General features: G+C 37.8%; 1 protein-coding gene across 2 annotated transcripts in view; it reads left to right on the plus strand.

Annotated features, from left to right (window-relative positions):
- The window catches only part of chst11 (carbohydrate (chondroitin 4) sulfotransferase 11), a 55,369-nt gene that overhangs the window by 23,912 nt on the left and 18,957 nt on the right, over positions 1-12,500 (plus strand). For both annotated transcript variants that reach the window (XM_046874176.1, XM_046874177.1), the window contains exon 2: positions 7,328-7,413. In XM_046874176.1, the coding sequence (XP_046730132.1) occupies positions 7,328-7,413 (86 nt within the window). The remainder of the gene's footprint in view (positions 1-7,327; positions 7,414-12,500) is intronic.

Below are 12,500 nucleotides of genomic sequence, written 5' to 3' on the forward strand. Positions count from 1 at the left end.
AACAGGTTTCCTAATCCAACCTGAATGAAATGTTTCGTTCTCCCGCATCCAGAGATGTGAAACACGACTGTGTGCCTCCAACTGTGTGGTAACATTCAAGAAGAAGAACCACATATGGCTGGAATAATGATGGGTGTCCATATACTTTTGGCTAGATTGTGAATTTTGTACATTCATCCATCAGTGCTTATAAAGTGTGTGTGTGTGTGTGTGTGTGTGTGTGTGTGTGTGTGTGTGTGTGTGTGTGTGTGTGTGCTTTGATGAAAGTAATCTGTTCTTGTGTGTGTCCGTGTGAAGGATAAATAGCCATGAACTAATTCCCCTGTACCCCAGTGTGTGTTTGATGAATGGTTGGAGATGGTGTGTTTTTATCACCCGGGAGGAAACTAACTGTCTGCTAACCATGTGCAGGGTGAGGACATGTCTTTAACCGGACTGTGGTGTAATCACAAACACCGGGTGTATTCTCAGCTCGGGCAGAAGATCAAGCAAAAATATTTTTTTGGGTCATTCGGGCTGAAACCCTGTGGGCGATGGGCCGGGCGTTATAGCGCGATGCTAATGGAGCGTCAAACAAATTGTTCCAATTATTACTCTCAAATTCCAATAAAAATATATATTTTTTAAATAAATAAATAAACAAACAACCTTCAGGATCTTCTAAATCAGGAAAAAAAATTTTTTTAAGTTTTACAAGGAATCCTTCATTTACTAGATTTCCACTCTAGTGCACCCTCTAGTGGATAAATTAAGTAATGAAATACTGACTTACGACGGAGATGCGCTACAATGACACCATCGTAGCTTGAAAATATCGCTGATTCTGAACATGGCCAACCTACTCAGGAGTTTTAAAGAATAGTCATCAGAATGAAGTAACATATCGTCATCATAAGATCGAAAAATCCTAAGTCATTGTAACATGGGGACTAGCTGTATTTGGGAACTTTTATATTCACAGTATATTGACAAATGTTTGTGGACACATGGCCGTCTTTTTGAACATCCCATTCCACATTTAGTCACCATTTGCTCTTATAATATGCTCCACTCTTCAGGGAAGATGCTTCAATGGATTTTTAAAGCAGAGGCATTTTTAGTTAGCAGCCGAGGCATTTTTATCTAGCAGGAGAGGCATTTTTAGCTAGCAGGAGAGGATTTTTTTTAGCTAGCAGCCGAGGCATTTTAGCTACCAGTAGAGGCATTTTTAGTTAGCAGCCGAGGCAATTTCAGCTAGCAGGACAGGCTTTTTTCAGCTAGCAGGAGAGGCTTTTTTCAGCTAACAGGAGAGGCTTTTTTTAGCTAGCAGGAGAGGCTTTTTTTAGCTAGCAGCCGAGGCATTTTAGCTACCAGGAGAGGCATTTTTAGTTAGCAGCCGAGGCATTTTTAGCTAGCAGACGAGGCATTTTTAGCTAGCAGTAGAGGCATTTTTAGCTAGCAGCCGAGGCATTTTTAGCTAGTAGCAGAGGCAGCAGGGGCATTTTAAGCAGCAGAGGCATTTTTAGCTAGCAGCAGAGCAATCTTGCAAATTGTTCAGCTACACCGAGTTACACGTAACTTAGACATTAAGCATCTAATAAACTGGAAACTACATCTTTTTTTTGTTTCTTTGTTTGTTTTTCAGATTCTGTTTTGAAAATCAGAAGGTTTAAATAAATATAGACGTCTTATTATCACCATGAGCAATGATTAAAAAAACCCACTCAATTGTTTTTGCAATTCAGGGATGGATCTATTGCGTACCCGTGGCTCACCAGAATATTTTTTTTTAGCTTTTTTTTTCATTTAGAAGCATAAATATGAAGAATAATAAATACAAAAAAATGTTTAAAGGGCAATTAATAAAAAAAATATTAATATAAATTTTCAGCCCATCGTGTGTCTCGGCTTCAGCCAAGAATTACATATTTTTTTGGTGGAATCTACCTTCAACACACACACACACACACACACACACACACACACACACACACACACACACACACACACAGGGCCTTGTCTTTTAGTGTTTTTAGCCCTAATGGGCTGTAAACTGTTCTCTGTGTAATGAATGTAGAAGCCCATTTCTCTTCCCTCTTCCCTCTTTCCACTCCATCATCATTAGATGTTGTTCATTCCTCCTTCTTCTTCCATCTTCATCATTTCCACTCATTTATCCTGTCCTGCATTCCTTCTGACTAGACACAACAAACGGATTGTGGAATGAAAACCTGGGAACATTATAGCTGCAGCGATATGCGTGTATGGAAAAAAAATTCTATTAATAACCATCTTCAAATAAATTTTTTTCCTGTTTTATTTTCATCAAATAAATTATAACACCGTACTTTTGTTCGATTTATAGTTTTGTGGATGTTTTATAGTATTTGAGAGATGTGCATGTAACATTAACTTTGACCAAACAAATATATAACGTGGAGATTTGATCTTTATTCACAAATCGTCCTTTAGTTTTTGTTTCTCTTGTAAAACTCGCTGAAGATGTTCTTCACCAGCCGGGGATTTTCTTGTTTATCCCGGAGCAGTTCAATAGGATTTCAGTGCGATGACTGGGCAGGTTGTTCCATGATAGATATCACTCCAGACGTCTGTCTGCTCTCTGAATAACACTTACAGAATCTGGACGTAAGCTTAGATGTACGCTTTAAAAAATGTTTTTGCTAGTTGAAGTGTTTCAGGAAGAGGAAGGTCTTCACTCATCGCTGTTTGGACATCTTGGGGAAGTTCATTCCACCACCTCGGTGCCAAAACTGAGAAGAGCCCTTTTCCCTTGTTCCAGTGAGCCACAGTCCAGACTGGATTACATGGTGTATAGTAAAGTATGGAATGGGAGCCATATTGGTTCAGGAATCCTTTCACTTTCCGGAATCTTCCATAACAACCCCAAACCATTAAACGTCCACCTCCATGTGTGAGTGTGGGGGTGAGGAGTCTGATCAGATCTTCTCTCCAGTTCTCCAACTTATACAAGATCTTCTGTTGGAGACAAAAATGTCTCATTTGGACTCCACAGAACTTTCATCCACTCGTTCACTCTTACATACTTGTGTGTTTGTTGCATAGAAACTATAGGAACATACACGTGTGTCCAAAACATTTTAGTCAGAAACTCTGCATTTAAGTTTGTCATCACTTGCATTAAGAAAGAAAGAGAGAAAGAAAGAAAGAAAGAAAGAAAGAAAGAAAGAAAGAAAGAGAAAGAAAGAAAGAAAGAAAGAAAGAAAGAAGGAAAGAAAGAAAGAAAGAAAGAAAGAGAGAAAGAAAGAAAGAAAGAAAGAAAGAGAGAGAGAAAGTAAGAAAGAAGGAAAGAAAGAAAGAGAGAAAGAAAGAGAGAAAGAAAGAAAGAAAGAAAGAAAGAAAGAAAGAAAGAAAGAAAGAAAGAAAGAGATAATTGAACTGTAAGTGTAAGTGTTGATGGTGTATCAGTGTAACAGGAAGGCAGCTTTCAGAGGAAATCGTTATTTCTTCACTGGACTGTGTCTCTGTGACTCCTGACTGTAAACCACAATACAAACTCGTTAAGACCAAACGCCTCATTCAACATTAACATGCTTTAATTATTCATTATTGGTGAATCTGATACACAGATGCACTCAGACATCCATTCCCACACGTGAGCTTGTGGGTTTTCATGAATGAATTCACGTGAATTCTGCATGAAACTTTTACTTTTTGCTCTTACCAGACTGAAGAACTGTAGTGGTGACGAGGGAATATTCCTCTGGAAGGTTATGGCATGATATTTCCTCAAATATTACGGCTATTACTTTATTTTAATATTGAAATGTCATGCATTATTGAAGCTTATTCACAGGAGGTTTATACTAAAGTAGATACACTACATAGACGAACGTTTGTGAGTGTAAGCTGGGGATCTTTTTTAATCCACTCCCCATTCGCCTTTATAAGAACCTCCACTCTTCTGGAAAGATCTTCCACTAGATTTTGGAGTGTGCTTGTGGAGATTTGTGTGAGATTGTGTGAGTGTTCAGCTACAAAGGTGTTCGATACTGATGTAGGTGAGGTGAGGAGGCCGAAGGTCTACAGCAGTTCACTCAAGATCTTCTAAACATGTAGAGATCAATTAGGAAGAAAATGAAGTTGGGCATGAAATTGGTTTGTTCTCTGTTGAGAGTAGGCTATGAGGCTAGGACACTAACTAGCTTGCTTTGCTAATCTCGTAATTTAAGAACATCAAATGTACACATGCTACAAAGGCGTTATTTTGCTACACACATCTCTACAACCACTGTTCAAGATGGAAATGTTGTGAGAAAATGAAAGATTATTATGAAATCCACTCACAGAACGGGGCAAGCTAGTAGCTGAGGTAGTTTAGCTAGCTAGCACATAGCCAGGTTTTTCAGGTTCTTTATACAGACAGAATTACAACACACTGATAGTAGAAATAATATATAATGATATGAAAACAATCTAATTTCCTTCCTGTTGGAAGGTTTCTGCATGTCTAAAATTTATACATGTAGCATTAATTGCTAATGCAGACTTCCATTAGTAACATCATAATTAGTATTAATAGTAAATCAGTATATAAGATCTACTGCATTTCACAAATTTTACGAATCCCAATGGAAATAAACCCTGTTTATAATGCAGAAAGTGGAAGAATCATGACGATCTTTGTCATGATTCTGTTCCTGCCTTCAAATTCCATCACTAAATCTTGAATAATAGAAACCATTCATTTTAACGAGGGAAAAAAACAACCTTCTAGACCATGAAGAATTTAACTCCAAACTGACAATTGAATTCAAGTCTGCACAAGAGTTGGTGGTTATGACTATGTTTCAATTACAATAAATATTATGGGTGAATGAAGACTAGCATACTCTTCAATGATCATGTTTCTGAGGAAAAATAAAGAGAAAAACAAAGGAATAAAATCCGATCTGTTTTAATATTTTGCATTTGGATGTACACTAATCGTCCATTTCTATATTCTGCTTTAAAGTGGATGGTTTTGGGGACAATCTAGAACAAAAATACTTAATATTTTCGGTGTAAGGTGGGCTTTCAAAAGCATGGACATCAGACATTTGCTAATACAACAAGCACAAAAATAGCTGGGATATACAGCAAAAGGTTAATGAGCTTCACAAAATTGTAAATTCCTCCAATTCTCAGGAAGCATTAAAATGGGTAAAATGGAATCTCAGGCAATGGAAATTCCTTGTTCATGAAAATGGCAGTAACTCTTTACAAACAAACGGTGAGCAGAAAAGCATCTCATAATGCACAACCGTTCTTAAACCACAGCAGAAGAACACAACATTGGCTGGAAAAACAGGAATATGAGGCTCCACTCACATTCCCAAGATCTTAAATTGTCCAGTTTCTGTGACAATCTGGTCTAACTGGTTAATGGCAGCAAAATCATGATGATCATGGCTACAGGTGTTTTTTTAAAAGTGACTGGAAAGTTTATATTAGTTTGAATAGGCATAAATAAAATAATAATCTTACTGTAAAATCAGTGCAACATGGAGGATATTTATAACCATTTTTACAAGAAAGCTTTACTGAATTTTCTTACTTTTCAATGAATGATTCATTTATTAATCAGATTTTGTACTATTTATTTTCTGCCATTTTTGATTAAATAATTAGGTTTTAACTGTGGAATAACCTATAAGTATTAGTACAGACGTTCCCACTTTACGGACATTTACTTTAACAGTTTTCCCAGATACGAACGAACCTGTCCTCAAAGTGAAATTTGTTCGTAAAAATTCAAAGTGAAGGAGAACCGCCACTTGCTAGTCGACGACCGTAACGAGTCTACTTGATGCGCACTGGACTCGGGCCAGTACATTTTTATATTTATTGTATACAGTATTTCGATTATTCCGATTTGTTTTAGTAAATTTAATTGTTTATTTGATAGTATTTATAACTCTTACATCACTAGGAGATTTGCGTTGTCAGTAATGAACACAGAAACAACTTACGAACAAATTCATGCTACGAACGCCTACGTAACTCGTTCGTAAGGTGGGGAGCATCTGTAATCACCTATTTATGATGAGTAATCACCTGAGGTAATTTAGTCATTAAGGCTCTAGGTTACTGATTGGAAGGTCAGAGTTTCAACCCCCAGTATCGCCAATATTGGGCCCATAAGCAAGGCCCTTAACTGTCTGTGCTCTGGGGTTGCTATATGATGGCTGATATTGTTGTCTGGCCCCAGAAATGCGAAGAAAGAATTTCAACGGCTGCGATGTAGAAAAAAGTGCGTATTCTGTTCTTCAAATCAACTGCAATTTTGTAAAAAGCAGAACCTAGAATGTAATATTTTTGGCTTAGCATAAACAAAGAGTGGGGCCCTGACACACAGAGAGGTATAATTCATTATAAAATGAAAAGATGAGGGACAGCTTATCCATGAGACCCTTTAGAGACCCATGAGATATTCTTAAAAAAGTCAGAATGTATGTTCTGATATATGCTTGGAGGTAAAGTATTTAATATTCTACACAGTGAAGTTAATAATGAACGAGGCCACCGGTGAAAACCACCGTAAAACAAATCAAAATGGAATTGGAGGGTTTTTTTCAGATGTGTATACAAGTTCAGTTACTCAAATTCCTTCAGAAATAAACTGTATGAACAAAATATTGGGAAAACAAACTTTTTAGGCCATATGTGTTTTTTTCCTAAACTGTTACCACAAAGTTGGAAGCCTGCAGGTGCATATAGTGGTATATTTGGATGCAGTAGCATTGAAAGTTTCCTTTCGCGTAAACTAGGAGAGCCAAAGATGTTCCCCAAGTGAGGCCCATGAAGATATAAGGGTTGGAGTGAAAGATCTTGACTGGCCTGCTATAGAGCTCTGACTTCAACCCTATTGAACATATGAACGCCGACTGAACCCCAGGCCTCCTCACATACATCAGTACTTGACTTTACTAACAACATTGTGTCTGAATGAGCAGAAATCTCCATAATATCTAGTGGAATATCTTCCCAGAAGAGCGGAGGTTGGGATGGAATGGAATGTTTAGAAAGCACATAACAATATTATAGTCAGGTGTCTACAAACCGTCTACAAATCTACATTGAGGAGAAATAACCAAAATCTTAAAACCGAAATCCGAGTTTGCTGTCTTTCCGTGTCACTTGTGTTGGTCTGACATTGTTTGCGTTGTGTTTGATGTGTTATTTGTTGGGGTGCATGTGGAAATCTAACTGATAAGATGGATTTGTGATCATAATCTCTACTGTGCACGAGTTCCCTGCTTTAACTCAGACTTTAGCAGTCTGGGTCTGATTTCCTGACTAACCGTCTGCCTCTCTGTTTGTTTTGCAGTAATGAGACGGAACCCGTTTGCAACAGAGGGCTGCTGTCGGAGAGGCTCGAGAAATGCGCTGCAGGAGCTTTATAACCCCACACAGGTACCTCTGCAGCAGACTTCAAAAATATCAGCCTGAACAATGTCTGATTTCTCACTTATTATACTGTTATACTGTTATTATTAGTATCTGCTAAAGTGAAACTGAAAATTTATAGGACTGTGGTGAGACCTGAGATGTTGTATGGTTTAGAGACAGTGGCATTGAGTAAAAGACAGGAGGTGGAGCTGGAGGTAGCAGAGCTGAAGATGTTGAGATGTTCATTGGGAGTGACGACGATGGACAGGATTAGAAATTAGTTTATTAGAGGGACGGCGCATGTAGGACGTTTTGGAGACAAGGTGAGGGAGGTGAGATTGAGATGGTTTGGACATGTGCAGAGGAGGGACATGGGGTATATCAGTAGGAGAATGCTGAGGATGGAGACACCAGGAAGGAGGAAAAGAGGAAGATCAAGGAGGAGGTTTATTAATGTGGTGAGGGAAGACATGCAGGTAGTTGGGTTGAACGGAGACTAAACAAGCTTGCAGTTCGCCTGAAACGTGTACTAGTGTATACGTATATGTTATAATGGAACACAACATTCAAAATTCCACCAGATTTCACTACAGTTACTCAGTATTATTGTGCAGACGCAGAATGGTGTAAAAGCTCAAAGTAACCTTTCGACCCAGACTTCAGTGCTTGACCGTGTTGCTATGGAAACGCAATATAGCACTCAAATCCTTTTCTCTTTTTTTAATATATAAAATCCATATCTGCACCACTCTGCATAAAGGAACTGCCCTCTAAAGAACATTTTGCATATATTAAGCTCATCCCTATATCTCTCTCTTACACACACACACACACACACACACACACACACACACACACACACACACTGTCCACCTCTGCGTCTTTTGGAGACAATTAAACATTGTTGCCATGCCAACTGTCCTCCTTTGGGTAAGAGGACCAGGGCTAGACTTGGAGCTATAATCTCATCTGGCGTTATTTCAGTCTGAAACATTTTGAAAGTTTGAAGGGAGTTTGGTTCTTTGTGAGCACCGCTGGCTACGTGGACGAAGCTAAACAGCATCTCCTCCTGCGTGCTATTAACACGGTTATGGCTGTACATCATGCATAACTTTGGCTCATCTGCACTTTCTTCATGGTACTATCCTGGAATGCTATTCTGATTGTTCTCAGGAAGACACTAGAACAGGCATGAATTTTCCTGCAACGTTTCTGCAGCAAGTCATCTACGAGCACAGAGCAGGATAGTGTGATTGAAAGAGCAGCAGAATAATAACGAGGGTTGGTTGGGCTAGCTCTTCCACTGGATATTCTGGTATGCTTGACAGTAAGTAGGCGATATTGTAGAACCTGGGCTCCGGTTTCTACTGTGAGGTGACCAGCTACTGTTTCAATACAGTTTCACGTTACGGTATAAAGCAGTCCAGGATTTCAGAAACATTTCTTCTTCTTCTTCTTTCGGATTCTTCCATTAGGGGTCTTCACAGCGGATCATCCATCTCCATACCCCCCTGTCTTCTACATCTGCCTCTTTCACACCAAACCTGCATGTCTTCCCTCACCACATCCATAAACCACGATTTCAGAAACATTTCAGTTGAGGAATGTGTCCTGAATATTCTGCTTTTTTACCACACACTCCCACACACACTCCCACTTCTTCACTCCTACAGTTCATGGCTTTTTATTAGCTGCTAAAAAAAATCGATAATCGTTCGACTGAAGATTTACGATTTACGATTGTTAAAGAAGTACGAATATTCAAAAACGTCCCAATTATAACATTCGTAAAGAGTAAAAATATCGTATCAATCAATACTGGGTACATTTTTTTAACAATGTCCTTCAAATCACAATATTATTATGTTCAACAGGGTTGAGATCAGAGCTCTATACCAGGCCACTCAAAATCCACTCCAAGAAGATTTGCTTTTCATGTTGGACTGGAAGATCTCGAGTGGCCTGCTGTAGAGCTCTGACCTGAGCCATTTGAGATGAATGTGAACTGACTTCACCCCAGGCCTCTTCACCTTACAGACACCAGCACCTGATCACAAAATCTAGAAGAACTTCTTCCCAGAAGAGTGGAGCTCATTATAACAGCAGAGTTTATATCGTACTTCTCTCTACAGATGAAAAAAAAAAGCGCTCCACTTGTAAAGAACGATGTTGAGATTCTACAGAATGTCTCTGCAAGCGCAAACCGAGAGAGAAAGTGTGTGTCCATTTTATGGTTCAGTGGACCATGAAGTGATTGTGAGGCATTTGAAGTTTAATTCAGTCCTTAGATGACTTGCTGAAGCTATTAAGGGGAAATGCCACAGAGACGGAGCTCGAGGTTCGACTCCAGTGAAATGACTGGGTGTTCTGTAGAAGCAGGTACTACACTACTTCACTACAACGAACTCATTGTGCAGCTTTTCGTTTGTGACTTTGTAACTGCACACTTTCTTTTAGCTGTTACTGAACAGTGTAACACATACTGAACATACATGACACGTATGTAATAGTACATATAATGTATTGTGTAACAGTGCAGATCACTAAATGGTGTGTATTCCATTTATTACTTTGAATAAGAAAACAGACATCCAGATTTGTACGTTCCAGATCTTTATGGAGTTGGCTTTGTGCACAGGAGCATTGTCATGCTGGAACAAGTTTGGGTCTCCATGTACAAGTGATAGGAACATTTTATTTTCATCTAAAGACTCCAACTTTGTAGAAACCTCATACGGCTGGAAGAATATTTTAGTGTAAGTAAAAATTAAGTCAAAAATAGATTTGAAGTTTAAACAATTGATCTGTCACAATTTTGAAATTTCAATAATTGTCATTAAGTCAATTGTAATATATGATTAAATCATCTTTGCTGTTGGGTTTATGCCTTTTTTTTGTAGTCCAACTTAGAGTCACAGAGTCACAGAGTGCTCTCAAACTAAACTAAAAAACACCTTCACTTCAATGATTAAATTAGTAATGAGGTTAAAGATCTGCTGTAGGTGTTGGATGTTGGATCGGAAGGTTGTGTGTTCAAATCCCAGCGCCTTTAAGATGTCATTGCTGGGCCGCTTAAACTAGGCCCTTAATTCTCAGTTCTATAAAATGATATCGTCACTCTGGATAAGAGGACCTGCCAAATGCCATGGATAAAAATGTAGATGATGACTAAGAAAAAAACTTTAGGAAATGTTACTTTTAAATATCATAGTGACCAATAGATTTAAATCAAAATGCTTGATTGAGAATAATGATTCAGAATCAGTTTAAGAATTATTCAGATTAAGAATAATAATTCAAATTCAGATTAAGAATAATGTTTCAGATTCACATTGAGAATGATTCAGATTGAGATTATTGATTCCAATTCAGATTAAGAATTATGATTCAGATTCAGATTGAGAATTATTCAGATTGTGAATAAAGATTCAGATTGAGATTATTGATTTCAATTCAGATTAAGAAATATGATTCAGATTGAGAATCATTCAGATTGTGAATAATAATTTAGATTCAGATTGAGAATGATTCAGATTGAGAATAATGTTTCAGGTTCAGATTGAGGATTCAGATTTAGATTGAGGATTTAGATTCAGATTGAGATTAATGTTTCAGATTCAGATTCAGATTGAAAATAATGTTTCAGATTCACATTGAGAATGATTCGGATTGAGATTATTGATTCCAATTCAGATTAAGAATAATGATTCAGATTCAGATTAAGAATTATTCAGATTGTGAATAATGATTCAGATTCAGATTGAGAATAATGATTCAGACTGAGAATAAGAATGATTCAGATTGAAATGATTGATTCCAGTTCAGATTAAGAATAATGTTTTTAGATTCAGATTGAGAATGATTCAGATTGAGAATAATAATTCAGATTCAGATTGAGAACAATGTTTCAGGTTCAGATTGAGGATTCAGATTTCGATTGAGGATTTAGATTTAGATTGAGATTAATGTTTCAGATTCAGATTGAGAATGATTCAGATTTCGATTGAGGATTTCGATTGAGGATTTCGATTCAGATTAAGATTAATGTTTCAGATTCAGATAATACTGATAAAAACTGATCCAACACTAAATAGGTAGAAAAAATCTTATGTAAAAAAATTTGTATTTGGTTAAGATGTCTATAAGGAAGTTTCAGCACTATGGTATATTCCTCTGACAAACCAAAATGCACACTACAGATAGAAGATGTTGCATTTTGTAGCTTTTCAGCATTTATTTATTTAGTTTTTGATCATATAGTTGTTGGAAAATGACGCAAGAATTACACGTTTTTATCACGTTGACGATCACATTAAACGTTTATGAAATCGACGATGAACTTCGGCCACCTTTGTTGAACATTGCTGAGATGTTTTCTGCTTATGGAATGTGAAACACATCCGTCCACTTTCAGGCCGTTTTTATTCATGAACTAAGAGGATTGTGACTGAAAACGAGGATTCTCGCTCAATCTGATGCTGTAATTAATGCTAATTACAGGTTGTGTTGTGTTGTGTGTGTGTGTGTGTGTGTGTGTGTGTGTGTGTGTGTATACAGACACGTACGCTGATTCAGCCTGACCTTTTTAGAGATTGTGCGAGCATGTGGGAAGTCCACACGCACCCGGTGTTTACACGTAACAGCATTTTCGGTGGTTTTGATGCAGCACGTGGTTTTATACGACGATGTTAATGTCCTCCTGGGAAAAGTCACAGCTGGTAGAAACCATTACGGCTGCACTTTTACACGTGTTAACACTACACACACACACACACACACACACACACACACACACACACACACACACACACACACACAGAGTAAGAAAAAAACACACAAACTCTCTTTTACCCACTTTCTTGCTCTTATATTGTTTCATAGCTGCAGTTAATCCTTTAATGGCTAAAGATGCATTAATGAGGTTAGACCTCTGATCAGAAGGTTGTGAGTTCAAGACTGCGAGCATGGAGCACATAATGTTCTTCATATTTTGATGTGATTTCAACTCAAGAAAAAGTTACCAAAAATATCAATTTGTTATATACAAGCAACAATGGGGAGGTCCAAAAGTTTGTAGACACCTGACCATCCCACGTTTAATCCCCATTTGC

The sequence above is a fragment of the Silurus meridionalis genome, chromosome 18 (assembly GCF_014805685.1).
Source record: "Silurus meridionalis isolate SWU-2019-XX chromosome 18, ASM1480568v1, whole genome shotgun sequence".
Lineage (NCBI taxonomy): Eukaryota > Metazoa > Chordata > Actinopteri > Siluriformes > Siluridae > Silurus > Silurus meridionalis.